This window comes from Puma concolor, chromosome B2 (genome assembly GCF_028749965.1).
Source record: "Puma concolor isolate L17-30 chromosome B2, mPumCon1.1.hap2, whole genome shotgun sequence".
Lineage (NCBI taxonomy): Eukaryota > Metazoa > Chordata > Mammalia > Carnivora > Felidae > Puma > Puma concolor.
In genome coordinates this window covers 136747962-136775896 of record NC_141671.1, presented here as the reverse complement: position 1 = coordinate 136775896, position 27935 = coordinate 136747962, and the positions used below count along the sequence as shown (strand labels likewise).

General features: G+C 50.9%; 1 protein-coding gene and 1 long non-coding RNA gene across 2 annotated transcripts in view; both read left to right on the top strand.

Moving 5' to 3' along the window:
* ZC3H12D (zinc finger CCCH-type containing 12D) overlaps nt 1–7680 on the top strand; it is a 33452-nt gene extending 25772 nt beyond the window's left edge. Inside the window, exons 4-6 of the mRNA XM_086708104.1 lie at nt 120–354; nt 3631–3737; nt 4895–7680. Of these exons, the coding sequence (XP_086564230.1) occupies nt 120–354; nt 3631–3737; nt 4895–5679 (1127 nt within the window). The 3' untranslated portion in view covers nt 5680–7680. The remainder of the gene's footprint in view (nt 1–119; nt 355–3630; nt 3738–4894) is intronic.
* A 6758-nt stretch (nt 7681–14438) lies between these two features.
* Nucleotides 14439–18152, top strand: LOC147581287 (uncharacterized). Its single transcript, XR_015251640.1, has 2 exons — nt 14439–14772; nt 14922–18152. It is a non-coding gene; the product is annotated as an uncharacterized LOC147581287 (long non-coding RNA).
* Nucleotides 18153–27935: the final 9783 nt, after the last annotated feature.

Genomic DNA, 27935 nt, shown 5'->3' with positions numbered 1-27935 from the left:
GCTCAGAGAGGATCCCTGAGCTGCCCCACATGCTGGGCGATCTGAGAATGGTTTTGGGGGTGGGGGTCCCACCCAGAAAGCCGCCACATCCTGTCTCCCGCCCGCCCTGTGGCCCCCAGAGCAGCACGTGCTGGAGGAGCTGGAGAGGCAGGCGGTGCTCGTGTATACCCCGTCCCGCAAGGTGAACGGCAAGCGGGTGGTCTGCTACGACGACCGCTACATTGTGAAGGTGGCCTACGAGCAGGATGGTGTCATCGTCTCCAACGACAACTACCGCGACCTCCAGAGCGAGAACCCCGAGTGGAAGTGGTTCATCGAGCAGAGGCTGCTCATGTTCTCCTTTGTCAACGATCGGTACGTGGTGGCACAGGGGGTCCTGGCATGGCGGGGGGCTGGGGTGACTGGCGGAAAGCCAGTCCAAATAGCCTAAGCCCAGCGGGGCTTGCCGTCATGGGCACACCATACCAAAGCAAAGGACACCCGGTCCTGGAGACAGAGCCCACTGGAAGTCACCTGCTCTCTCCCCCGGGGTCCGTAGAGGCTCTCTCAGTCCCTCTGGGTCTCCTCTCCATCGCGATCACGATTCCTCAGCAGGGCTGTTTTGTCCCAATTGTCCATGACCTTTCTGTTCCCATGCCCACATGTGGTTGACCTGGCAAAGAATTGCCCCACAGGTGGGCCAAGCTCGAGCTTGGGGCACCATCAACTTGTTGCTTTTATTTATTTATTTATTTATTATTTTAAATGTTTGCTTATTTTTGAGAGGGTGCACATGGGGGGAAGGGCAGAAAGAGAGAGAGAGAGAGAGAGAGAGACAGAGAGATACAGAGAATCCCAAGCAGGCTCCACACTGTCAGCACAGAGCCCGATGAGAGGCTTGAACTCACGAACCGTGAGATCGTGACCTGAGCTGGAATCAAGAGCCACCCAGGTGCCCCTTGTTGCTTTTACTTTTAAAGCATTTACTACAGGTAAGAGCACTGAAACAGCCATCCTGGGGAAAATCGGAACTTTGTTGCACTTCCCTTCACTTGTTTTATGTTCACGTCCTTTTTTTAAAGTTTTGAATTACATACGGGAGTCATCTTTTTTGGGGGGGTTGAGAAGAACTTGGAACTGAGTCCATCGCAATACCTGTTGTTGGTTGCAATTTTCAAGAGCGTCGAGTTGGTCCTTCTGTCCCCTAGGTTGGTTCCCCTGGGTCAGGTCCACCCTGAACCAACCAGCTCTATCTGGGGGAGGGCAATGTCATGGACACAAGGCACAAACCTGTTAGCAGGTGCTGGGCAAGGGCCCCTGGACAGAGCTAAGGTGGGGAGGGAGCAGTGCGGATGTCGTCAGGCACGCTGAGGGCAAAGGCTAGGGGTCTGGCAAGGTGGCCATGGGTCTGAGACTAGCGGGGGTGGGGTGGGGAGGCAGGGTGCAGAAGGTACAGGACGCTGGGATATCACTCTCACTTCGCTTTCTGTTCCAGGCAGTGACAGCTTGACCCTCATTCTGGGCTCTTGGACTGGCCTTTAGAAACATGGTTTAAGAGAAACTCCCAACTCTGTGAAGACAGGGGCTGTATGTGCCTTGTCTGCCATGGCCCATCACAGGCACTCAAGAACTAGTTGTAGGTGGCAAGTGAGTGAGTGAGTGAATCAGTAAAGCGAATGGCTGCGGTCCTGGGGAAGGGAGAGAGGTGACAGGTCGGCTGGGTCAGGCCACTTGCGCGCGGCAGGCCCGTTCCTGACCTTGAAGCCCAGGAGGCAGTGTGGTGTTCTGGAAAGAGCTAGAGCTTTGGAGGCAGCAGATGAGGTTTCCAGTGGAGGCTCCGTCATTTACGGGCTGTGTGTCATGGGGGAAATCCCTGTCACTGAACTAAATGTCCCTCACCTTGAATTAACCTACCTGGATTAATCATATGTTTGAGATGGTTTTGAGGACTAGGGAGAACTGTACCCCAAAGAGTACCTAACTGTACCTAAGAATAGCACTTACTTTCAGGCCAGGCCAGGACATGGTGCCTCTAGAGGGCACTGTGCCCCTACTACTACCCTCCCAAGCCCCAGAGCAGAGGCTTGCAAGCAGCCAGCTACCTGCTCCCCGGCCCCAGGAGCCCCCATGGCCATTTCCATACACTCAAGGCCAGCAGCTCCCTCTATCCAGCTCAGGCCTGGAGAAATCTGGAAAGTCTGGCGACTGTCGGTTCCAGCAAATCCTCACTGAAGTCTGATGGATCATGGCTGCCTTTGGCCTGGCCACAGCCTGGGGCCAAGGCCAAGTCCTTTTGACGCACCGGCCTCTCCTAAGGGCCTGCCAGAAGTTCCCCCAGCTGCCAGAAGGCAGAGCCTCCCTGCCTGCCTGTGGGTGGGGACGCCTGCCCCAGTGCCCTGGGCACGTCCATAGGGCCCTCTTGGCCCAGCTCGCCGCGGCCAAGGCCTAGCAGAGAGCAGGAGGTAAAGCCTTTGGGAACCTCTAATAACCGCAGTGGGCGGCTCCCCAGATTCTTGGTCAGGGCCCAATTCTGAGAAGCCGGCTGTGTAGCTGGGATCTGAGCCACGGAGGCTGCCTGGCACCAGCGATTGCCCAGTTCTGGGCTGGCCTAGGGTATGTGGTCTGCATGGTGGGACTCAGTATGACCCTTGACTCTCAGAGGGACACCAACCCCCACTTAGGAACCACAACCCCTCTAGCGGAACCTTTGTATGACCTGGAAATGCCTCCTGGGAACGAAAGTATTCACATAAAAAAATGGATGGCCCTAAATGAAGGGCGTTTTCCTCCCAAGGGTTGTGTTCCCCTCTGAGCTGTGGGCACACTGAGGATGCATTCCCTTCCTTGTGAGGCTTAATTCCAGGGAGATGGGAAGGGGCAGACGGGGGGCAGGAGGGTATCAGAGAACGGGGCCGGGGTCAGGCAGCCCCGGAAGCTGAGACCAAACCCAGAGCTCCCCGGGGTTCCAAAAGGACCTGCACTGAGGCTCTGTGTGCCGGCTACACCTGCTTCTTCACCGGCTCACTGGCTGGCATTTCAAACCGTATTAATATTTATCCCCCACCTGTATATGTCCAGAGCTGTGGGGCAACACAGGAGATCCGAGTAAGGGAGCCCGCAGGACGAGGGCTGTTTTGCAGCCCCGGGGAGGTCTGGACAGTGAGAAAGCAGCACAGGGTCACTTTCGGACCCGGGGCCCAGGGGAACCCTAGAGGGATTACACTTCAATTTCAGTGCATAAAAATCACCCGGGAAGTTGTTAAAACGCAGATTCCTGAACCACCTGAGAGTCTGATGAAGCAGGTCTGGTGCAAAGCCAGGAGCCTGCAGTTTGAAAGGCGTTGCCGGGTGATTGCGGCCCTTGCTGGACACTCTCGGGAGAGGCCCGAGGCTGCTCTCCCGAGAGCCGTGCTCTCCGCTCATGGGTTCAGTGAGAAGGGAGGGCTGTGCTGCTTTCAAATGCTACACGGCCCCGGGCGGGGGGCGGGGGGGGCGGTTGGGGAGAGCCCTGGATGGTGAGCCCCGCCCGAGGCCAGCCGTGCCTGCTTGCGCCCATTCTGTCACCCGGCTGGCTGGGGCCTGCTCCCCATGCAGGTGCTGGTGGTGAGTTTCTGTGGGTCTAGCAGTTGCCCCCCTGTGCTTGTTTTACAGGTTCATGCCTCCCGATGACCCCTTGGGCCGCCGGGGACCCACCCTGAGCAACTTCCTGAGCAGGAAGCCCAAGCCCCCAGAGCCATCCTGGCAGCACTGTCCGTACGGTGGGTGGCACCCCCATGCCTCGCGATCCCGGTTCAGGTGTCGTGTGAGGGCGGGACAGGGCGCAGTCAGAAGTGCTGGCCTGCTCGTCAGCAGCCTGGGTTCTTGCCTGGGTTCTGCTCCTAACTGGCTGCGTGACATCGGAGAGATCGTTTAACCTCTCTGGATGGCACTTGCTGACAAGGCTGTTATAAGGATGAACTGACATCCTGGGTGACTGTTGCATGGGAGTGTCTGTGAGGGCCGGATGCAGGGGTCCCACACAGGGCAAAGCTGTATCCGTGTGTACCCCCAAGCTCCTCCTTCTCAGTCCCTCCCCCTTGCACTCTGCCACGTCTCTCTGCATCCCTCCACCCCTCCCTCCAGCCTCCACCAGCCCTCCACCCCTGGACCTTCATGGCCTTCGTCAATGCTATCCATTAAGAATTAAGGCTTTTTATCCCAGAGAACTCCTAGCCAGCTCTTTCGCTAACTTGCTATGGCAAGTTCATTTGTTCGTTTAATGCCACCAGGGCTTGTTTTTCGTGTCCAGAGAAGTTCAAAGTCACATTCAAAGTCATTTCTTGTTCGAGTTAAGGTGACCACACACACATTCACGTTGGTTCACCTTGCTCCCATGCCCTCTCAGAAGTGTCCAGGTCTGGGCGATAAACTGCTTGATCACTTCTGTTAGAACAGCCTGTTGGGGAGGGCAATGATCAGCACAGGCGATGAGGCCCACGGTGGAAACTGAGGCAGACTGGACGTGCAATCCTGTGCGGGGCGCACCCGCTCCGCACCCTCTCCACAAGGGTGGCCCCATCCACAGGGTTCCCTGGGGAAGTGGAGGCCGAAGGTCATTGGATCTAGAGGTTTGCTTTCAGTCCCTGGTCGAAAGGAGTTCCCATACGGACAATCTCCCGGCCTGGCACTGAGATTACTGGGTCCAGCGCCCTACACCAAGGGCGTGGGTACTGCACCCTCACCCATCTAATCCGGCCCCAGGACACTTTCTCCCCTCCTCCCCTCCTCCCCTCCTCGTCCAGCCCCAATCGTGAGACTCCTGAAGGGGGCCCGAGGAGTCTCCAAGGAGAAGGGCCGGGCGCCGACCACCACCCCCACACAGCCTCTCCTACCCGAGGTCTCACCCGCCCTCTCCCCCTTGCCCCTTCCCTCCCAGGCAAGAAATGCACCTACGGCGTCAAGTGCAAGTTCTACCACCCCGAGAGGCCGCACTTGGCGCAGCTGGCGGTGGCCGACGAGCTTCGCGCGCAAACGCGGGCCTGGCGGGGCGCGGGCGCCGATGCGGAGCGGCGGAGGAGCGCGCGGGCGGCCCGGGAGGAGCAGGGCGGCCCCGGGGGCGCTCCCGCCGCGGCCTGGCCGGGGCCCCCGGAGCCCGGCGTGCGCAGCCTGCACCCCGCGCGGCGGGCGGCCGACGTGGCCGCGCTCGAAGGCGGCTTCTCGCGCCTCGCCTTCAGCGACGACCCTGGGCCCCTCGGGGCGCCCCCTCGGGACGCCGGCCTCGCGCCCCGGCCGCGCCGTCCAGACTGGGGGGCGCCGGGGGCCTCGGCGTCCCCGGGAGCCCTGCCCGGCCTGCTGAGCCCCCAGGTCGGGCCGAGGGGGGGCCACGGCCCCGGGGCCCCGCACAGTGATCTCCCCCAGCGCAGGAGGCCCGCCGAGCCGCGGGCCCTGCAACAAGGGACCGGCCGGTTCCCGGGCCGCTCGGCCTGGGCGGAACGCAGCTGGGGCGACGGCGCCTTCGGGGGACCTTCGGGGTCCCCGCCTCCCTCCGCTCCCGGCGAGGTGGACGCGCGTGCCCGGGCGCGCATCGCGCTTTGCAGCATCTTCCCGCCCCACCAGGTGGACAGCGTCATGGCCCTGTTCCCGGCGCTCTCCGACGTCACCCGGCTCATCCTTCTCATCCAGAGATTCCAGACGTCTGGGGCTCCCGTGGGGAAATCCTAAGGAAGTCGTCCAAGCCACCGGAAGTCCCAATCTTGCCTTGCCGCTTGGTCAGGGCGGGTGGTCGGCCTGCCCCTGGGGCGAGCCACCCTGCAGCCCTCTTTTCTTTCAAGAAGGTCAGGGAAGCCGGCTTCCTCACCCTCAGCAGCACCCATGGTGGCACTTGATGACCCTCACTGACACTGCAGGGCTTGCTGCTGGAGGTCCGTGTCCTGCAGAATAAGGCTGGCCACATCCATGGAGGGAGTGGCCTCCTATGTCTGGAAGACTAGAAGGTCCCATGACAGCTCCAGGGGTTTGTCCAGAACACTGCATGGCTGTTTTGTCAACCTGCATTTGGGATCCACGAGTGGGTCACAACGTCAATTTAGTGGGTCACACCAGAAGGAGTGGTGTCGGAAATCTCAGAGCACAGGCCACATGACCAAGCTAAGTATGAAACTCTTGTATGTTAGCTACACGTGTGTGCACCTGTGTGCCCTTGGTAGCCGTGCAAACTTAACGTGGGTCATGGGCAAAAGTTTGAAAAATCCTGGTAAATGGCTTTGGCTTTTATTGCATCACGTGACATCTGAAATACGTAGTCAGTTGACTGGTGGAGGTCTTGGCATCTGATAGGTTTCATATCAGCTGTTTCTGACCTCATGAGAGGAACCTAGAATTCTAGCCTTGATGGGTGGGTCCGCTTGTCACTCTGTGTGGTTGGAGGTGGGGCAGGGGCACATGGTCTTGAGGGCAGAGCACAGATCCTCAACTGATTGAGCCTTCTAAGTCACACCTCACTCCTGAGTCAAGGCCCCGTGAGTCAGGACTTGTGCTCAGAAACCTCCAGGTGGGTCAGTGAAGAGCTGGGATGGGCCTCAGTCATGGGGGTTTATCGCCGCCTTCCACCAGTGCTGTTTCTTCCAGCCAGCTACTGCTTTGAGTTTTGGGGAGGAGGGACCCACCTGCTTGCAGTGGACAGGACACGAGACTGCTTGCGGGGTGTGAACCCTGCGTCCTCAGGGGCCCTGGCATCTCTAGTGGGCATCCACCCGTTCACCCTGGGTTACAAGTCCAGATGTGCAGGTCTTAGCTCATTTGTTCGTGAGGACCCTTGGTGGCTTGGCCATCAGGGAGAATGTGAGGCACCTCCCAGTGGAAAATCAGCTCCCATCCCCCAAAAGCTTCCTGCAGACTGGCGAATGCAAAGGGAAACTCTTCTCAGAGCATCGTTCAGCTGCATGCGTTGTGGACACAGAGCAGGGTGCACCCCTGGGAGAGTCTGCTTCTAGCCCTCTAGTTCATGGTAAATGCCGCCAGTGGAGGTACAGTGACGCTGTGTCTCCCTGTGACCCCTTTGACCTTTTTTTTTTTTTTTAAGTAGGCTTCATGCCCCATGCAGAGCCCAACTTGGGGCTTGAATTCACAACCCTGAGATCAAGACCTGAGCTGAGATCGAGAGTTAGATGCTTAACCGACTGAGCCACCCAGGCGCCCCCTTTTCGTCTTTTTAAACCAGATTCTTAGAGTGGCTCCAGCCTGATCTGTTCTTCACCTCTTTTTGCCAGAGGACAACTGCACCCACAGTTATATCTTAGTATTTTGGGAACTTAGTCCTGAAGAGGCCCCACCCTTCCTGGATAAAGTGGATTTCCCTCGTGGTGTTTTGTTTTATTTTTTCCTTTCTTTTGACAAGACAACTTTATGTGTTTGTCTCTTGGGTCTGTCTCCTGACGTAGAGCCGTCTCCTTGCTGACTTACAGTTGGAGATGTTTAAACTGCTTCCTTTGAGGACAAGTTTGAGTTTTAGTAAGCTGTAAAGCTATTTTATTTGGTTCACTGTGATGAAGACAAGCACAAAAACAGGTGAAGAGACAGCGCTTTTCAGTGTAATCCCCTTTGGAATTTTTTCCAAAGTCTTGGTACGTCGTTTTGACACAAAACATGGATGGATGGGTGACTGAAATGTTCCTAGTTGCATAACTGTCACCGTGATCCAAAAATAAATCACTTTTATCCACACCTGGCCTCTCTGTTACCAAATTGTATATCATTTTCTCCCATGGCGGCTTCTCCCCTTAGGCCAAGTTTTCACGTCAAATATTGTGGGTGTGAAAACTGATGTTGTGGCTGCCTTATTTAGTGTTATTCCTCCCTTGGGGGTGAGGAGGCTGGGATCCGCCTTTTCCAGGGGAGGCCCAAGGTGAGAACATGCCTTTGCTGGATGTTCAGCCGGCGGTTACCAAGGACACAGGTTGCTTATCTGTTTGCTAGACTTTTAAAGTCCTCGTTACAGAACCACAAAGCAGTCTCATAAAAGCCGTTCTTCCTGTGTAAACCTGCAGCAGAATCCTTGATTGCTCAGATCTGAGGAGCCTGCTGCTATACCGTGCTTTTGCTGGGGCTGCTTTCCCAGAGGCCTCTGGGCGGCGGTTTGCGGCAGAAACTGCAGAATATCAGGGGTTAAGGGGGTAGAGACAGGAGAAGCCACTCACGTCAGCCTTGCTCCAGGTAAAATGAATCCCAGCCCTCCGGAGTTTACACAGAATTCACGTAGGGGACAATGAGCCAACTGCCCACTGGCAAGAGTACAGCTTCCGTTCTCTAGGAGAACAGTCCCTGTGGGGAGAAGAGCGTGGTGGGGGGGAGGGGAAGAGGCATTAAGGAATGGGTGATGGGGGAGGGGGCTCTGGGAGATGGAACAACTACTTGGAATCACAAATCCCACCGCGAGGGAATGCACAGAGCCAGGCCCAGCTACTTGTGGGGCCCTGTATGGATTTAAAATGCAGGGCCCCCCAGGGGCGCCCGGGTGGCTCCAGCTAAGTGTCTGGGGCTCAGGTCGTGATCTCACGGTTCGTGAGTTCGAGCCCCACGTCGGGCTCTGTGCTGACAGCTCGGAGCCTGGAGCCTGCCGCGGATTCTGTGTCTGCCTCTCTCTCTGCCCCTCCCTTGCTCGCACTCTGTGTCTCTCTCTCTCTCAAAAATAAATACACGTTAAGAAACAAATTTAAAAAAATGCAGGTACCTGTTCAAACGTGGTCAAGAATGTCAAGACAGCACAGCATTCAACCAAGCATGGGGTCCTTCTAAGTGGGGGTGCCCCGTGTGCCTGCCTACTGCCCACGAAGCTGCCCGGTGTGGAATTACCAAGTGTGCAAGGGAACATTTTGCATGCCCAGAGTGTCGGAGCCCAAGATATGATGTGCACACTTCATAGCTGGGAAAGGCCACATGTGTCCAGGGAGGGTCCTGGTCCCCCCGGGTCTCCCCCTCAGGGACTGTCTACTGCACCCCCTGAGGACTGACTGAGCGGACCTTCCTTGGCTTTCTCTGCCCACCTCTGACAACAAGGGGCAGAAGAGGAGAAGTTAAGGGTCCTGGGAAACCAGACGCCGGACCAGCTCTGTCCGTATGAGTACGAGAAGGCAGTGGGGGTGGGCCCAGCTGGGCAGCGAGTATACTGGTTTGTATTGGGCAAGGCTCTTTGGGTGCGGGCATGGCTTACAAACCAAAGGTCAGGAGGCCAGGGGCGGAGGCAGCTTCGGGGTCGGCTGCAATGACGGGCTTGAACCCTGTCTGTCAGAATTCTCTCTTTGGTTTTCTTCTGCATGTGGATTATTCTCCTTCTGAGGTTTTCTCTGCACAGCGAGGGCCACTGTGTTGGCAGACCCAGGCACGTGTCCTTCCAGCTGAAGGACTTTCAGCCTCAGAAAAATCCTGGGAAGAATTGAGTGACCTGACTTGGGTCATGTGCCCAGCACTGAACCAGTCACTGTGAGGTGTTGCCCTAGACGCAGCTGGGTCTCACGGCCCCGTCTGGCTCAGATGAGGGCACGAACTGTGATTGTCAGCTCCCGCCAGACCCCACACGGTTGGGGGGGGGGCGGGAGGTTTAAGGGGATGCCGGCCTCTTCCCTCAGATCTGAGAAGCGGGCACGGTGTCCAGGCAGACAGAATGAATGCCAGGCAAAACAACAGCGCTCAAATCTGGACTCTGGGCCAGGGTTTAGGTTGGCCGCACCGTCCTCCACCACCGGCTTCGGTGGCACCGGAGAAGGGAGCCGCTGTGTGTCTTCTCTTTCTCGCTTAATCGGGAAAAACCTTCCATCCACAGTCAGCACAGCTCTCTGCGGGAGCAAGTTGGAGGGCCTGCTGCTACAGGGCCTGAGCGATTGTCGTGCGCATCTCGCCACTCCCGGCTTGCAGCCAGATGAGCACTTAGGTGGGAGACTGCCAAAATGCCCCGCAGAGGAGGAGGTGGCTCTTCTGAGTCAAAAGGTGACCTTGTTCCCTTTGACTCACTTCTGAACCGATGCCCTCTAGAACTCAGGAAGCTCTCAGGATCGGAGCGCCCAGCCCAGCCGCTGGCAGCTTCGCTGAAAAGGGGGGGTGGGGGCGGGCCCTGGCCCAGCTTGGTAATTACTTAGCTCCGAGTTCCTGGGGGAACAATGTCACCTCTCTGTCCTTATGGAGGAATGACATACTTAACCCCAATGCCCAGGAACAGGAAAGGTGTGGTAAATAAACAGAAAGGCAAGTGGGCCACAGGGCTCAAAAGCCAGTCGAATGCCGTATATATATCGACTGGCTGGCTGGCTGACGCTGAGTGACACTGAGTGACACTGACTGGGTGGCTGACAAGGTCTGAGTAATCACTCAAATAGGGTTAGTAAACCACAATAGTTGCGACTTTGCCTGAAGTCCAACTTACTCTTGAAAATGGCATCTGTGTTGACTAAAACAAGCCACACCAAGCCTTACCGATGCCGTTCTTGTTGGGGTAGTGGATGGAGGCTTCTTCCCCCCAAAGGAAGGATGGGAAGCACAGGATGGAAATGAGGTCTCCCTCTTTGCGCCGGTGATTTTTTTTCCCAGTCCGGCCCCCTTTTCCTTTCTCTGAGACTGTCTCTAGCCCTCGTTTTCTCAAAGCCCCTTCTTCCTACAGAACCACCTTCTCAGTGGTCTTTTGGGGGCCATGTTTCACTTGATTGTATGTAACTCCTCTGCTCTGTCCTCTTTGGTCTCCTGCTACCACTGCTGCCCTCAAAGCTCTCCGGCCCTCAAAGCCCTTCTCTCTCCCCTTCCTCCATGAAGTCTACCGGGGCCATTCCAGCCCTTGTGACCCGGTCCTCTTCTCGGATTCTTCACCGCTGTCCTTTCCGGGGCTGGACATTTCCCACTGCCCCAGGGCACCCTTGGAAAGATTTTGCTCTGAGTAGTTATTTGCTGTTCATCATTGAACTCTTTCCTTGTATTTGGGCGTGTAGACCATGCACATTTGAGAGGGTTGGGGCTCTTGTCTTTAGCCTTGTCTTTCCATCAGCTCTGAGGCCAGTCGGGACAAGCGAGGTTATGTCACTGAACCCAAACAGTCCCAGATCCCAATGGCTAGGACCACAGGGTTGTGGTATATTGTGCTCCAGGTCTGCCGTAGGTTAGCCGGGGCTGTGCACGCAGAGACCCAGGCTGAGGGAGGATTTGTCTCCAGCTTCCAAGTGGGCGGAAGAAGAGAACGTTCTCAAACGTGCACCGATTCTTAAAGCTTCCAAGTAGATGGCAACACCTGTCTGCACGGGGCAGGAGAACGCGATCCTCCTGTGCGTCTGCTTAGGGTAGGCAGAATGGCACCATGATAGTTTGCCTGTGGTGGCCAACAGTGAATTATTTATTGATTGAAAGCCTTGAAGGAAGAAATGAGTTAAATAAAACATGGTACATTCATTTAATGGAATCGTATAAGCCACGAAAATGATATTGCTGGAGGATGTTAATGACATAGAAAAATGTTGAGCATAGATTATGAAGTATAAAAGCAGATTATAAAAAAAGAATGTGCCATATTTCTCTTTTATTAAAAACGCATATTATATGGGGCGCCTGGGTGACTCAGTCAGTTAAATGTGTGAGTCTTGATTTTGGCTCAGGTCATGATCTCACTGTTTGTGGGATCGAGCCCCACGTGGGGCTCTGTGATGACAGTGCCTGGGATTCTCTCTCACTCCCTCTCTCTCTGCCCCTCCCCTGCTCACATGCTCTCTCTCACTCTCTCTCAAAATAAAAGAAACATTTAGTAAATGCATGTTGTACTTCTAGAAAAGAAATTCTCGAAAAGGTCCACAGGTCCAGATGGTGAGATTATGAGGACAGGCAACCTCTCCTCCTTTTGGTCTTTATTTTCTAAATCTTCGCCAGTTGATCGCTTTCATAGCAAGAAAAAAATTTCTTGCTAAACAACCCGGCCTTTAAAAATTTTTTTTTTTTTTAACGTTTATTTATTTTTGAGACAGACAGAGACAGAGCATGAACGGGGGAGGGGCAGAGAGAGAGGGAGACACAGAACTGGAAGCAGGCTCCAGGCTCTGAGCCATCAGCCCAGAGCCTGACGCGGGGCTCGAACTCACGGACCGTGAGATCGTGACCTGAGCTGAAGTCGGAGGCTTCACCGACTGAGCCACCCAGGCGCCCCGCAACCCGGCCTTTTAAAAAGTGGTAAAGTATACATTCATCATAAGAGATGCGGAAAATTCAGGCCCCTTGAATTGACATGTGAAAACACCGAAGTTTAGATCTTTCCAGACCTCTTTCCATGTATGCATGCATATTTCGTTGAAAGCGAATCCTCACCCGCCAGAGCCTGGAGCGCATGGGCTGTTGTCAGTGACGTGATGGTGCCCGTGAGCATTGTGCTGGTTCCATGGCCAGAAAATCCTGTGCAGGCCCTGGCTCCTGGGAGGGATGAAGGATCCTGGGAGGCACCCCCCCCCCCCCCCCCCCCGCCAAAGCTCTATGTCTGCCAGCTCCTGTGGCTGCTCTGTGGAAGGCCCACCACGCGTGGCACCCTGGGTCCCAAACACGTACATTCGGGCTTGTGAGATCGCAGGCAAGGAGGTGGCAGTCGCTGTGGAGAATTTGGCCCTGGGGCCTCACGGCCTCGTTGCTTGGGAAAGGAGGAAGATGGACGTTTCCCCATTCTCCGTTTGTGTTCTTTGAGTTGGTTCTGCTCCAGGGAATTTTTTTGGCCAAGGCAAGTTCAAAATAACTCTTCATGATCTGTTTGGTGCAAATGCAAGTTGATTTATGGCTTTGCTGACCTTTGATTCACTGGCAAAGCACTGCCTGGGGCCCTGGGGAGATTTTCCTTTGCTTGTTTACCCGGGGTGATTTAGGAGCTACAGTGCCAAGAAGGTTTTCCTATTTCTTCCACCCCAGGACTTGACCTCGCGGCCCCTGCCCTCAGGGTTCACACCCTGGGGGACTCAGCCTCAGATCGTGTACAGACGGACAGTTAACCTTCAGATGCCCTGGACCATGTTACTCATTCATAGTCTCTGGCTTTTAACCCCTTTCAAGAGGTCCCCAGAGAGGGGTGCCTGGGTGGCTCAGTCGGTTAAGCGTCCAACTCTTGATTTTGGCTCAGGTCATGATCTCACGGTTCGTGAGTTCCAGCCCTGTGTCGGGCTCTGTGCTGACAGTGGGGAGAGCCCCACTGTCCTTCCCCCACTTACTCTATCTCTCAAAATAAATAAATAAACTTAAGAAAAGAAAATAAAAGTTAAAAAAACCAACAAGACAAAACAGGAGCGCCTGGGGGGCTCAGTCGGTTAAGTGTCCGCCTTCGGCTCAGGTCATGATCTCATAGTTCGTGGGTTCGAGCTCTGGTTCAGGTTCTGTGCTGACAGCTCAGAGCCTGGAGCCTGCTTCGAATTCTGTGTCTCCCTCTCTCTCTGCCCTTCCTTTCCCTGCTCACACTCTGTCTCTCTCTCAAAAATAAATAAACATTAAAAACATATATATGTATGAAGTGTATTTATAGGATGTCTCTTTATTTTTTTAAAGTTTGTTTATTTTGAGGGAGAGAGGTGGGGGGCAGAGAGAGAGAACCCCAAGCAGGCTCTGCAGTGCCAGCACAGAGCCCGACAGGGGGCTCGAACCCACAAACCATGAGACCATGACCCGAGCCAAAATCAAGAGTCAGACGCCCAACTGGCTGAGCCACCCAGGTGACCCAGTAAAGCTCTTTAAAAGCAAAAGAAACCTGTAAAGAAAATGTGTTCCCAGAAGAACTGACTCTGGAGGGTTCGAGGTGGACTGGCTCTCACCATGGGCTGGTCCCAGCTTCTCCTTGTCACCTTTGTCTTGTACCAAGCCCAGCAGGAGGCGACCGTGCCCTGTCTGTGCCCCCTGGAATGTGCTGTTCCAATGTGCCCACCTCAGCCTGAGGGGCAGCTGGGGTGGGGGGCGGTCTGTGGAGAGACCACAGGGCTGCTGGGCCCCCCTGTGGAGGGCAGTGGCCTGTCTTGGCTGTTCCACCCTCACTCAAGGAGGGTCCTCTGCCTGCTTCAGAGGTGGGCTGGCGCTGGGCCCCATCCAGGCTCTGGTCTTCTTCCGTCCCCTTCATGGACACCCCGGAGGAGAAATCCCAGACCGTGGCAGCCCCTCCTGTTTGAGTCCCAGCCACCAAAGCCCCAGAGGAGGTCGGCGGGGGGAGACAAGGAGAGGAAAGCCTTGAGTAGGTGCTTCCGGAACAACTGGAAAACGGGAGATGGCGGTGGGGGGTGGGCATGGGAAGCGGAGAGGGGAGAAAGCGGCAACAGAAAAAAAGAGAAGGCACGAGAAAGCACCACCTTCCAGTTCTGGCCCTGAGGCAGACCACCACTGATTTGATACCTACTTGTTTTTACCTAGCATTTTCCAAACAGTGTCAGTATCCGTGAAGTCCTGGGGCGATACGTTAGCTACAGTTTCCCCAGGAGACATTGAAATCAATAGGTAACAGAAGCCATTTCTACAGAGACAGAAAGATGAGCGGTCTCCTGGGGCCGGGGGCTTGCTGGGAGAAGGGGATGAGAACTAAAGGCATGGGTTTCGTTGCGGGGTGGTGGAAATGTTCTAAATTTGATTGTGGCGTTGGTTGCACAAGTCTGTACAAAAAAGCATCGAATTGTTCACTTGAAAGGAGTGAATTGTATGGTATGTGAATCATACCTCAATAAAGCCATTACAAAAGCGAAACGAAAAAGAAAGAAAACAAAGCGCGTCTTTGTGAGGCCTGGCTCTCCCTGCACCTCTCGGCGGGGCCAGGACCGCTTTGGAAATACTTGGCAACGAGAAGTCCACGGCCCTTTCCAGTTCTGACATCTCGGGGCTCTTGCTGAAGCTGTACTGTGAGCGGGGTGAGTAGGGAGCCGGCGTGTGGCAGTGGAAGGGACCCGACTGCCGCCTGGCTTTTCGAGCTAAGCAAGCAGTGGCCAGCCGTCTAGGAACCGGAGACAGCTGTGACCCACAACGGTGTTCCTACCACATCGAGGGCTCAAAAGCAGTGACCCAAGGCAGCTGCCAAACATCCGTCAGTATTGCACCACCGAGAAAACATCTGGGATCCAAAGTTGCAGCTGCCCTCGGCCTCAGAGACAGTCAGCCACGAGACCGCTGGACACTTCTGTGGGTCCAGGGCTGGCTTGGTATCGACATCGAGGCAGGAAAAGAAACTGGAGCCTCTCAAAGCCCCTCAGATGGGGCGGGGCTCCTGGGGTGACTCTTATCCAGGTTGCCCGAGACTGGCCCGGTTTTAGCATCGAAAACCCCACACGCCCAGGAAACCCTGTGTTTCGTCCGGACAAACCGGACAGCTGGTCACCCAGATTCCTCACAGACCCCTGAAAGCAAAGGGCCAAGCGGAAAGACTCCTGGAAAGGCCGCAAGAACGGCTTTCACTCTCCCTCTGCTCCGATAGCCACAGTGACTGAAAGCAGTCCTGGAGAAGGGAGAGAAGAGGGTCTTACTGTAAGCCTGGCAACCCACTTTCCAGAAACAGAAAACATCAAGAAGCCAGACTTGAGAATCAGGCCCTTGGCCAGGGCAGCGTGGCCACTCCTGGCCTTTGGGGAGGGGTCTCCGTCACAGAGCCACCCGTGGGGCCCAGCGGGCACTTGCTTCCTTCAGCTCCCATGCTCACCCTTGAGGGGGGAAACTGTCACTGATTGTGATGTTTAATTTCATATGTCAACTTGACTGGGCGACAGGGTACCCAGATATTTGATCAAATATTTTTCTGAGTGTGCCTGGGAGGGTGTTTCTGGATGAGAATTGGTAGACTGAGTAAAGGGAATCGCTGTCTCGAATGCGGGTGGGCTTCATTTAATCAGGTGAGGGGCCTGAATAGTCCAAAAGGGCTGACCATCCCCTGACTTACAGAGAGTTCTTCCTGCCTGACAGCCTCTGAAGGCATCAGGTCTTCCTGGGTTTCAAGCCTGCCAGTCTTTGGACTATACTTCGGCGCTTCATTTTAGGCTTTTGGACTCAGACTGGAATTAAACCATCGGTGCTCCTGGGCTTGTCAACTCAGCTGCAGATCTTGGGGCTGCTGGTCTCCATTATCATGCAAGCAAATTCTGTATAATCTCTCTCTCTCCTATTGGTTCTTTTTTTTTTTTTAATATTTAATGTTTATTATCATTTATTATTTTAATTGTTTTAATGTTTATTTTTGAAAGAGAGAGAGAGGGAGAGAGAATGCGAGCAAGGGGAGGGGGGCAGTGAGAGAGGGAGACACAGAATCTAAAGCAGGTTCCAGGCTCTGAGCTGTCAGCACGGAGCCCCACGTGGGGCTCAAGCTCACGAACCAAGAGATCATGATCCAGCGCAAGTCAGACCATTAACCGACTGAGCCACCCAGGCGCCCCCTATTGGTTCTTTTTTTTTGAAAAGCCCTAATACACCGATGAGTCCAGCTCTCTCCCTGCCCTACTCAGTCAACGACCTTCAAATGAAAATGTTGATTTTTGGTAATTTTGGAAGACTCAGGCTGGTGATGATGTCAACGCCAAGGCAAGGAAGCAGTCAGTTTCACTAGGGGCTAGTTCTTGTGCCGACTTCACGAATTTATGAATGGCTGTGGCAAGAAAGGCCCGCTCCTCCCCTGGTCTTGCCTGTTTGGGGAGTGGGTACTCAGTATACTCACTGTCCTGTGTGGACGTGTCAGAAATAGAGACATCGTTGAGTCCGTTTTGTTCTCAGTCTCAAAGCCTCTGGAGAGCTGGTAACATAAACCCTAAGGTCTTGTGGGGCCTGACATACTGTGAGCTTTAGACACTGACCCCACACAGCTAGCATCACTCACCAACTTGCTCTGAAACAGGAAAGAATAGGTGTTCCGACCCCATGCAGTCTTTCTTTTTTTTTTTTTTAAATTTTTATTCATTTTTTGGTAGAGACAGCGTGTGAGTGGGGGAGGGGCAGACACCGAATCCGCAGCGAGCTCCAGGCTCCGAGCGGTAGCACAGAGCCGGGCGCGGGGCTCGAACTCAGGAACCGCGAGATCGCCCAACCGACTGAGCCACCCAGGCGCCCCTCCCGTGCAGTCTTTCTTACCCGACTGCAGAAATAGTTCTTGGCCTGAAATCTCACTTCAAATGTGGGTTTAAGGTGTTCTTTTTAGAGGACTTCAGACACTGCCAGGGCGCCGGGGGCAACCTTTTTCAGGACGCAAAGCTCGGTGCCCTTAACTCCCGGAAGAGGAGGAAAAGCACAATCTCTGAACTAGGTTAGGTCTTCTGGGGAGTGTTCATCGGCTTCAGCTCACTGAGAAGGGAGTTGGCCAAATATAAAATTCCCCAGTCTGAATCCTTCTCTTTCTTGTAAGAGCAGCTGGAAGACAAGCCACCCAGCTCAGTGTCCCCCCACCTCCCCACCTCGGCTCCCCAGACTTTCAGACCCAGGAGCGCACACAAGTACCGATCCTGACCATTAGGTGTCACTGTTGTACACGACATGGACTGACCTGGGCTCCGGACGATTGACCGCGCTCCAACTTGATCCGCCTTTCGATTTCTGCATGACCGTGGGGTTCCCCAAAGTCTAGCGGTGCCCAGCCTGAGGCCAGTAACCAGTCAACAGTTGACACAAAATACAGGTAAAGCCCACCTGGGCTTTGCACTCTGGCAGTCACAGCTCTTTGTGATGGAGGATGTAAAAGCAATCGGTATGGTGAGCAGCCGGAAGGGCAAATAAAAATATTTTTTACCGTTGCATTTTAAAATTCATAATAAACTATGTCAAATGTACAGGAAAATTACAGAGGACATTACAAGAAACCCTTGAACTGAATTGCCATGTCTGCTTCAGTGTTTTGCTTTGTTTTATATATGTATTCACAAACATTGTAGAGCATCGTTCTGTGTGTTTTCAAATTTTATGTAAATATTCCCATTTCTATTACATCATTTTGCAAGTTGCTTTTACCACCTCAACCATTATTTTTCGTTTTGGGGGTTTATTACTGTCGCTGTAAGTAGCTCTGATTTATTTATTTGAACCACTGTGTTGTATTCCATTGAATCTCTACAACAATCCGTTTATAAAATCATTGGCTATTTCCAATTTTGTTATTACTGCAGGTAAGGCTGAAATGACAATTTGAAAACAACTTTATTTAGGTATAACTTACATACCACAGAGTTTACCCACTTTATTAAAGTATACAATTCAATGGCTTTCAGCAAATTTACTAAGTTGTGCAGCCATGACCACAGTCAAGTTTCAAACATTTCTATCACTCCCGTGAGACCCTAGAGCCCATTTACAGGTACGAACCCATTTTCTGTGCAATGACTGTTCCATAGGTCTCTGTGCTCATGTGCGAGAGAATCTTTCTCTTTCCACCTAAGAGTGGAATTTAAAAGGCCATGGACATACACATTTCAATTCTCAAATTCTGCCTCATTTCACGTTGTGTGGTTGAAACAATTTCCACTTTTAAAGCAGTGATGTGTATGGGGCGCCTCAGTGGCTCAGCCGGTTAACCGGCGACTTCGGCTCAGGTCATGATCTTATGGTTCGTGGATTCGGGTTATGATCTCACGGTTCGTGGGTTGGAGCTCCACGTCGGGCTCTGTGCTGAAAGCTCAGAGCCTGGACCCTGCTTCGGATTCTGTGTCTCCCTCTCTCTTTGTTCCTTCCCCACTCGTGCTCTCTCTCTCTCTCTCAAAAATAAATATTAAAAAAAGAAAATAAAATAAATTCTTTCTTCTTTAAAAAAGGAATAAAGCAGCGATGTGTAGACATCTTCTTTGGCCACATTATTAACATACTTCTTTTGTCCTTTTCTTTAGTTTTGTTCTTTTCCTTGCCAATCTGATTTTAACCACATTGTTGCTTCAATTTGCACTTTCCTAATTTCTTTTTTTTTTTAAGTTATCTATTTATTTTGAGAGGAGGGGAAGAGGCAGAGGGAGAGAGAGAATCAATCCCAAGCAGGTTCTGTGCCATCAGGGCAGAGCCCGACATGGGGCTCAATCTCACCAACCCATGAGATCATGACCTGAGCCGAAATCGAGAGTTGGACACTTAACCGACCTAGCCACCCAGGCGCCCTTTCCTAACTTCTGTCTGTTGATGTTTGTTGGCTATTTGAATTGCCTATTAATGCCCTTTGCTCATCTTCTAATGTATTACCTTTTCCCTATCGATTCGTAGCAGTCTCTTATGTATACTGGGTAATAATTTCTGTTTTCAGTTATACACTTTGGAAATATCATCTCCCAGTCTGTGGTTTATTTAAACTCTAGGGATTTCTGAACAGAAGTTATAAATTTTTATGCAGCCAAGTAATCAACAATTTCTTAGTGGTTTGTGCTTTTCATGTCTTAGGAGAAGTATTTCCCCATCGCAAGGTTACAAAAATATTCTTTTGTATTTTCTTCTAAAAGTTTTAAAGTTTCATATTTCACTTTAGGTCTTTAATCTACCTATAGCTTGTTGTTGTGTGTGGTGAGGAATTGTTTTCTCCAAGTGGACATGCTATTCCTCTACCAAGCCCCATCCTGTGTCACCTGTTCATCTGAGCCTGTTGCTAACACCACAGCATCTCGGTTACTATAGCTTTAGAGCGAGTCTTGATATTTGGAGTGTGACCAAGCTCGATGAGGGCAGGAATTGCTGACTGTTCTGTTAACTGCTGTGTTCCCATCACTTCAAGCTAGAGTACACAGTGTGTGCTTCCCATTTGTTGAATAAAGAAATGAGTGGATATATAGTAGGGCATGTCTCTTCTCTCCTTTTTTTCTTTTTCTTTAGGAGAGTCTTGGCTGTACTTGGTCCTTACTTGTTCTGGATAATGTTAGGATCAGCTGGGCAAGTTCTACAAAACACGTTACTGGACATTTTAGTAGAATTGTTTTGAGCTTAGAGACTAATTTGTGGGAAATTGACATCTTTATAATCCTGAATCTTCCCAGCTAGGAACATGGCATATCTCTAGACTTATTTAGGTTGTCTTTATTTTCTTTAGTAGTGATTTGAGATTTTTCTCTACAAAGGTATGCATGCATATGTTATTGAAATCATTCCTTGGTGCCTTGTAGTTTTTGTTGTTATTATGAACTGGTTCTTTTTTCTTTACACTTTCCTACAGTTTTTCATTGGTGTTATTTTTGTATGAACAAATCTTGAATTTCCTGAATGTTTTATCTACATCTACGAAGATGATTACATTTTCCCTTTTTATCTATTAATATACATTTCTAATTTTTTAATGTTGAGCCATCTTTGCATATGGGAAAAGCCAGTTGATTTTCTCCATTAGTGCTTACCAACAGAAGTTTCTGTGATGATGGGAATGTTCTGGTCTGTCCAAGAGAGTAGTCATTACACATAGGTGGCTATTGAGCATTTGAAATGTGGCTACTGTGACTGAGGAATTGAACTTCAAATGTTTATTTATTTTGAAAGAGAAAGAGAGTGCAAGTGGGGGAAGGGTGGAGAGAGAGGGGGAGAGAGAATCCCAGGCAGGCTGTGCACAGTCAGCACAAAATTTGACACGAACTGTGAGATCATGACCTCAGCCAATGTCAAGAGTTGGATGCTTAAACTGGCTGAGCCACTCAAGTTTCCCAGCACGGAACTTCAATTTTTACTTAATTTAATTATAAATTTAAGTAGCCACCCGTGGCTCTGGTTGCTGTACAATGTCCAGCTGTGTGTAGTGCTGGCCTGGCATGTAGCTTTGGGTTTATCTTCTCTGTCCTCCTCGCTTGAATGGGCTCTTCCGGAAATGGGATAAACAATGTAAGATTATGGCTTTCCTTAGGGAAATGATAAAAAAGCAACTGAAGCTGAACCCAAATCATGATGCAGTGAAAAAGTCACACGATGGCTGGAAAAGCCACCACCCCAGGCTTTCCCGCTCTGTGCTCCTTCTCGTGAGCAGGGGACTCGTGCCCAACCTCAGGATAACCGCACGATGCGCACATCCACTGAAGACGCCTAACATTGATTTTCCTCTGGAAAATAATGTGCGTGTACACTGCATTATGAAAGAAATACATACTCATTATAGAAAACACAGGAGACGCTAGAAAATCAAGGAAAAGATCAACTGTTTAACATTTTGGTGTATTTCCTTCTGATACGCTTTCAACATACAAATTTTTGTTACTGTTGGTTTGCAGATGTATAGTTGAGATCATTCTCCAGATATGATTTAAAATTCTGGATTTTTGGGGCGCCTGGGTGGCGCAGTCGGTTAAGCGTCCGACTTCAGCCAGGTCACGATCTCATGGTCTGTGAGTTCAAGCCCTGCGTCGGGCTCTGGGCTGATGGCTCGGAGCCTGGAGCCTGTTTCCGATTCTGTGTCTCCCTCTCTCTCTGCCCCTCCCCTGTTCATGCTCTGTCTCTCTCTGTCCCAAAAATAAATAAACGTTGAAAAAAAAAATAAAAAATAAAATTCTGGATTTTTCTCCTTATAAAATTATAACATGAGCCTTTCCTCAGCTTACTATGATCTTTGTAAACGTCATTGGTTAGAACGATATCATAACTTCCATATACAATTTACTGAACATTATTTATTTCTTTTTTGCCAGAAGTATATATAAGTGTCTTTGGCTTAAAGCTCTTTCACCATTTCAAAAAAAATGTTTTTTAACATTTATTTAGTTTTGAGAGGCTGAGACAGAGCGTGAGTGGGGGAGGGGCAGAGAGAGAGGGAGACACAGAATCCCAAGCAGGCTCCAGGCTCTGAGCTGTCAACACAGAGCCCGATGCGGGGCTCGAACCCACAAACCGTGAGATCACGACCTGAGCCGAAGTCGGATGCTCAGCCAACTGAGCCACCCAGGCACCCCACTTTTTCACCTTTTCAGAATTTACCCCTAGTGGAATTACTGGAGGCAAGCAAAGTAATTGATATTGGAAGCCCTGCTATGCCTATTGTCAAATTGCTTTCCAAAAAGGCAGGTGAATTTATACCCTCCCCGGAACGCGCGAGGGCCTGACTTAATCACCTCCACCAGCAAGAACTGATTAGAAACAAAACTGCCCCCCCCCCCCCCCACCAGCAGCACCAGCACACCAACAACTTGATAGGAGAACAGTTTAAACTCCCCATCTTTGATCAACACATGTTTCCTCTTTGGTGAACTATTCAAGCATTTTACCTACTCAGTCATCAAGGTCTTCGTGCTTTTTATTTATCATTGTAAGAATGCTATACATGTTGAATATGGTAATCTTTTGTCTGCCTTGTTTGTTGTAGACATTTCCCTCTGTTTGCTTTCTAGAATTTGGCTGTTTTGATACACTGACATTTCACATTCTTTTCCAGCCCCTTTCCCCTGTTCTTCTTGACCACGATGTGCAGGGGTGCTGGTCAGGCCCTTCTTTTCTCACCCTTTCTGCTGGTGACCCCACTACGTGCTTGAATCATCATTGACAGGGAGCTGCCTCTCCAGCCTGGAACACACTCAGGGTTCAGCAACCCGCCTCCCCTCCCCCCCCCCCCCCCCCCCACTGCTCTGTCCCCAGGACAGCTCTATTCAGATGACCCACTGGTGCATGCTCTAAACCTGATGTCATGACTTTCCCCTCACACCTCTTCCATCTGTGTCCTGTCTTCACTGCCTACCTGGCTGCCAGAAATGGGAGGATATCCTTGACCTTCCCTTCTCCATTTCCTTGTTTTTTTTTTTTTTTTAAATATATTTTTTAGTGTTTATTTTTGAGAGACAAGAGAGAGACAGAGTGCGAGTGGAGGAGGGTCAGAGAAAGAGAGGGAGACACAGAATCCGAAGCAGGCTCCAGGCTCCGAGCTGTCAGCACAGAGCCCAACGCGGGGCTCAGACTCACTGTGAGATCACGACCTGAGCAGAAGTTGGACGTTTAATCTCCTGAGCCACCCAGGCACCTGAAACACTTTCCACTTTCTAACGTCAACTATCCCATCCATTCTGCTTCCTACCTGCCCTTTCTTTGCTTCTGCTGTGATTACACCCATGGAACTCTCTCCTGGACTCCCTGGATCACCACTCCAAAACTTTCTTTTTTTTTTTCAGCGTTTATTCATTTTTGAGAGAGAGAGAGAGAGAGAGAGAGAGAGAGACAGGGGAGGGGCAGAGAGAGAGGGAGACACAGAACCTGAGGCAGGTTCCAGGCTCTGAGCTGTCAGCACAGAACCCAACGTGGGGCTCGAATCCACAAACCATGAGATCATGACCTGAGCCGAAGTTGGATGCTAAAGCAACTGAGCCACCTAGACGCCCCTATTTGTTTTTTTTTATTTTAATTCCAGTGTAGTGTTATATTAGCTTTGGGTGTACAACATAGTGATTCAACAGTCCATTATTAGTGTTCATCAAGTTAATTGTATTCTTAATCTCCTTCCCTTATTTCACCCATCCCTCTGCCCACCTCCTCTCTGGTTACCATTTGTTCTCTATAGTTAAGAGTCTTTTTTTTTTTTTTTTTTTTTTTTAATTTCTGTCTTTTTTCCTTTGTTCATTTGTTTTGTTTCTTAAATTCCACATATGAGTGATATGGTATGGTATTTCTTTTTCTCTTACTGGCTTATTTCATTTAGCATTATACTCTCTAGCTCCATCCATGTTATTTCAAATGGTAAGGTTTCCTTCTTTTGCATGGCTGGATAATATTCCATCACACACACATACACACACATACACACAGACACCCCACATCCTCTTTATCCATTCATCTATCGAAGGACACTTGGGCTGCTTCCATAGTTTGGCTATAATGCTGCTATAAACACAGGAGTGCGTGTATCCCTTTGAATTAGTGACTTTGTATTCTTTGGGTAAATACCCAGTAGTGCAGTTACTGGATCTAAGTGTAGTTTCTATTTTAAACCTTTTGAGGAATCTCCAGACTGTTTTCCAAAGTGGCTGCACCAGTTTGCATTCCCATCAACAGTGCACCAGGGTTCCTTTATCTCTGCATCCTCACCAACACTTGTTTCTTGCGTTTTTTATTTTAACTAGTCTAATAGGTGTGTGGTGATATCTCATTGTGGTTTTATTTTGCATTTCCCTGATGATGAGTGATGTTGAGATTGTTTCATGTGTCTGTTGGCCATCTGCACATCTTCTTTGAAGAAATGTCTGTCCATGTCTTCTGCCCATTTTTAAAATTGAATTATTTATATTTTGGGTGTTGAGTTGCATACATTCTTTGTATATTCTAGATACTCTGTTGGATGTGTCATTTGCAAATATCTTCTTCCATTCTGTAGGTTGTCATTTAGTTTTGTGGGTTGTTTCCCTCACTGTGCAGAAGCTTTTTATTTTGATGTAGTCCCAAGAGTTTACTTTTGCTTTTATTTGCCTTGCTTCAGGAGACACATCTAGAAAGATGTTACTATGGCCGGTGTCGGAGAAACTACTGCCCCTCCTCTCTTCCAGGATTTTTATGGTTTCAGGTCTTAATCCATTTTGAGTTTATTTGTATGTGCGATATAAGAAAGTGGTCCGGTGTCATTCTTTTGCATGTAGCTGTCCAGTTTTCCCAACACCATTTGGTGAAGAGGACTGTCTTTTTTCCATTGGATATTCTTTCCTCCTTTGTCAAAGATTAATTGACCATATAATTGTGGGTTTATTCCTGGGCTTTCTATTCTGCTCCATTGATCAATGAGTCTATTTTTGTGCCAGTACCATACTGTTTGGATTACTACAGCTTTGTAATACAGCTTGAAGTCCGGGATTGTGATGCCTCCACTTTTGTTTTTCTTTTTCAGGATTGCTTTGGCTATTCTGGGTCTTCTGTGGCTCCATACAAGTTTTAGGATTGTTTGTCCTACTTAATGTGAAAAATGCTGTTGGCATTTTGATAGGGATTGCATTAAATCTGTAGATTGCTTTCAGTAGTCTAGACATTTTAACGATATTTGTTCTTGCAATCCATGAGCGTGGAATGTTTTCCCGTTTTTTTTTTTGTGTCATCTTCAGTTTCTTTCACCAGGGTGTTATAGTTTTTAGGATATAGGTCTTTCACCTCTTTGGCTAAATTTATTTGTAAGTATTTGATGATATTTGGCACAACTCTAAATAGCGTTGTATTCTTAATTTTTCTTTCCGATGCTTCATTATTGGTGCATAGAAATGCAACAGGTTTCTGCACACTGATTTTGTATTCTTGCAACTTTCCTGAATTCATTTATCAGTTCTAGTAGTTTTTTGGTGGAGTCTTTTGGGTTTTCTACAGATAGTGTCATGTCATTTGCAAAGAGTGAAAGTTTTACTTCTTCCTTACCCATTTGCATGGCTTTTATTTCTTTTTGATTGCTGTGGCTAGGACTTCCAGAACTGTGTTGAATACAAGCGGTGAGAGTGGACATCCTTGTCTGTTTACTGACTTTAGAGGAAAAGCTGTCAGTTTTTCCCCATTGACTTATGAGTTAGCTGTGGGTTTTTCATATGAGGCCTTTATTATGTTGAGGTATGTTCCCTCTAAACCACCTTTGTTGAGGTTTGTTTATCATGAATGGATGCTGTCCTTTGTCAAATGCTTTTTCTGCATCTATTGAAATGATCATATGGTTTTTATCCTTTCTCTCGTTGATGTCACTGTGGTTTTAATTTGCACTTTCCTGTTTACAGTGAGGCTTAGCTCTTCTCCCTGGAGCCTTGGCTGTTGTGTTTTCCATGTCTGAGAAGTGCCTGTTTGTGGCCTTTGCTCATCCAAGAGCCTCTTGCCCCCCTAATTCATTCTTTACACTTGCCGCCAGAGCAAGCTTCTAGAAAAGGACCACTCTGTTTAGCACCCCTCTGGGCCTCTCAAAGCTCCAAACTCATGATGTGGCCGCAGACCCGCACATCCAGCCAGTACCTCCCACTGTGACCTTTGTGCAGGCCACACTCCCTTCCTCTCTCTGGACCCCAGGCTGCCTGGACTTCTGTCAGTTCTTCACATATGCCACATCTTTCCTGCCACAGGGCCTTTGCATCAATTTTCTCTGCTCCTGCCCCACCTCCCCTCCAAACTCCTGAAATTCTCCAAGCCCAGAACAGCATGGAGTCCCAGGGTCCCTTCACCGGTCAGCGGGCTCCTGGCAGCCTCCCTCCTCCAGGGTCCTTCCATCCCACCCCGCGAATCTGAATCCTGGAAGCCCGCTTGTCTTGTTTATGACAGAACAAGTGACTGGGCACACAGGTCCTGGATCTCTCCCCAGCCTGTTCCCCTCATTCAACTGGTGCCACAGCCACCCCATCTCTTCAGGCCCTTGCTGGATAAGAGTGGTAAGAGTTGGGAAGGTAAGACAGCATCTCAATATATCACGAGATTTAAAAAGGACATATAATGACGGGCACTGTCACCCAAGCCGTCTGAGGTCCCTTACTGCTGTCCGTCGGTAGAGATTCTCTTTCATGGCTAATGAAGACCTTTCTGAGAAGGTGATTAAGTCTCATACACACTGTGCTTCCCAACAGAAAACAAAACGAAGCAAATCAGGGTGCTTGATTCCCCTTCTCCCGGCTTTACTGCTATATTAGAACATTGCGTGAGCGTAGGACACACGATGTGATGATTCCATTCTCGTCTATATTGTGAGATGAATACCCCAGTAGGGCTAGGTAACACTACCACCGCCTCACATATTTACCCCCCCTTCATTTGTGGTAAAAACATTTAAGATGTACTCTTTGAGCGACTGTTAAGTAGACAGTACGGTCTTGTAAACTGTCATCGCCGGGCTGGGCAGGAGATGCCCAGAAGTCAGTGGCCCTTGACCGACCCACCCCTGGCTCCGTGTCAGAGTCTGGCTTTTTACGATTCCACCTGTGAGATCATATGGCATGTGCCTTTCTCTGACTCATCTCACCTAGGCCGGCTCCGTGTTGAGTCCCCTTGCTCCCCAATGGCCAGGAAGAGCACCCTGTCCGACTGTCAGGGAGCACCCTCCGTGGGAGCTATCTAAATCTGCCTTTCTTTGAGAGCCCGCCGTCCTTGGAGCTAATGGTGGAGGTGGGAGGGGGATTTTGCTGCGACAGCCGGAGCCATGCATCCCTCGGATCTCTCCCTGCGGGAAGCACAGATGACAGGCCTAACTGCTCCCCTCTGGGTCCACCGCTGTGTTTGCCCGAAGGCCACTTTTCCAACGAGCTGCTCCCAGCCAAGGACAGCATGGCGGGAGCACTCATTCAGCCCCTTTCCTGAGAGACAGATCTCCTCCGTCAGAGGACTCAGCCCTCTTTCCTGCTCTCTCTCCTCCTGCATTGCCCTCCAAGGTTCTCCTGTCGTCTCCCGCGTCTTCCTTCTTTATCCTTCAGGGCTCTGCCCCCAGGATGTGTCTCACACAACTCACCAGTCTTTGTAGCTCCTTCTCAGAGGACCTGAACCAGCACAGGGGACACGAGAGGGGCTTAAGGACCGGACGGCTCACTCCCCAGAGGGCGAAGAGGGCACCGCCCTGAGGGGTGTGTGAGGCAGAGAGTCCCTGGTACGTCGTGGCAGCCCCGTTATGAAGATCCCGCGGTGGTGACCCGAGGTTGTGGGACCCATCCTTCGGAGGGGGAGACGGGGGACCGTGTCTCCAGGGGGCGCCGTGTTAGCTGGTGACCGCTGCACGTATTGAGGCCTTGCAGAAAGATAGTAAGGACGGAGGGCTCTTAACGAGCACAGAGAGGGTGGGTGTGAGAGCCAGAGGGCCTCCTTGCAAAGACGCCTCTGTCTCCTGTGGGGGGAAGAACGGACACAGCTGAACGGTGAATGGAGGACCCGAACGTCACAGAACTTGAGAGACGTTTCAGAACTTGGTCAAGGCAGGTCCGTCATGTCGCTAGACTCATTGCCCTCACTGGAAAACCTGGCCCGCAAGCATGGGAGGGGGACGTGGCATCCCCATGGGTGCCTCCAAGAATGTGGGTTCTGCTGAACACCCCCCGCCCCGAACCCTCAGGGCTTGCAGAGGTGGCCAGCCCGTCCCTAGTAAGAGAGCACGTCCCCTGTGCTGAAAGACGCTGCAGAGGCCTCTGTCCTACAGA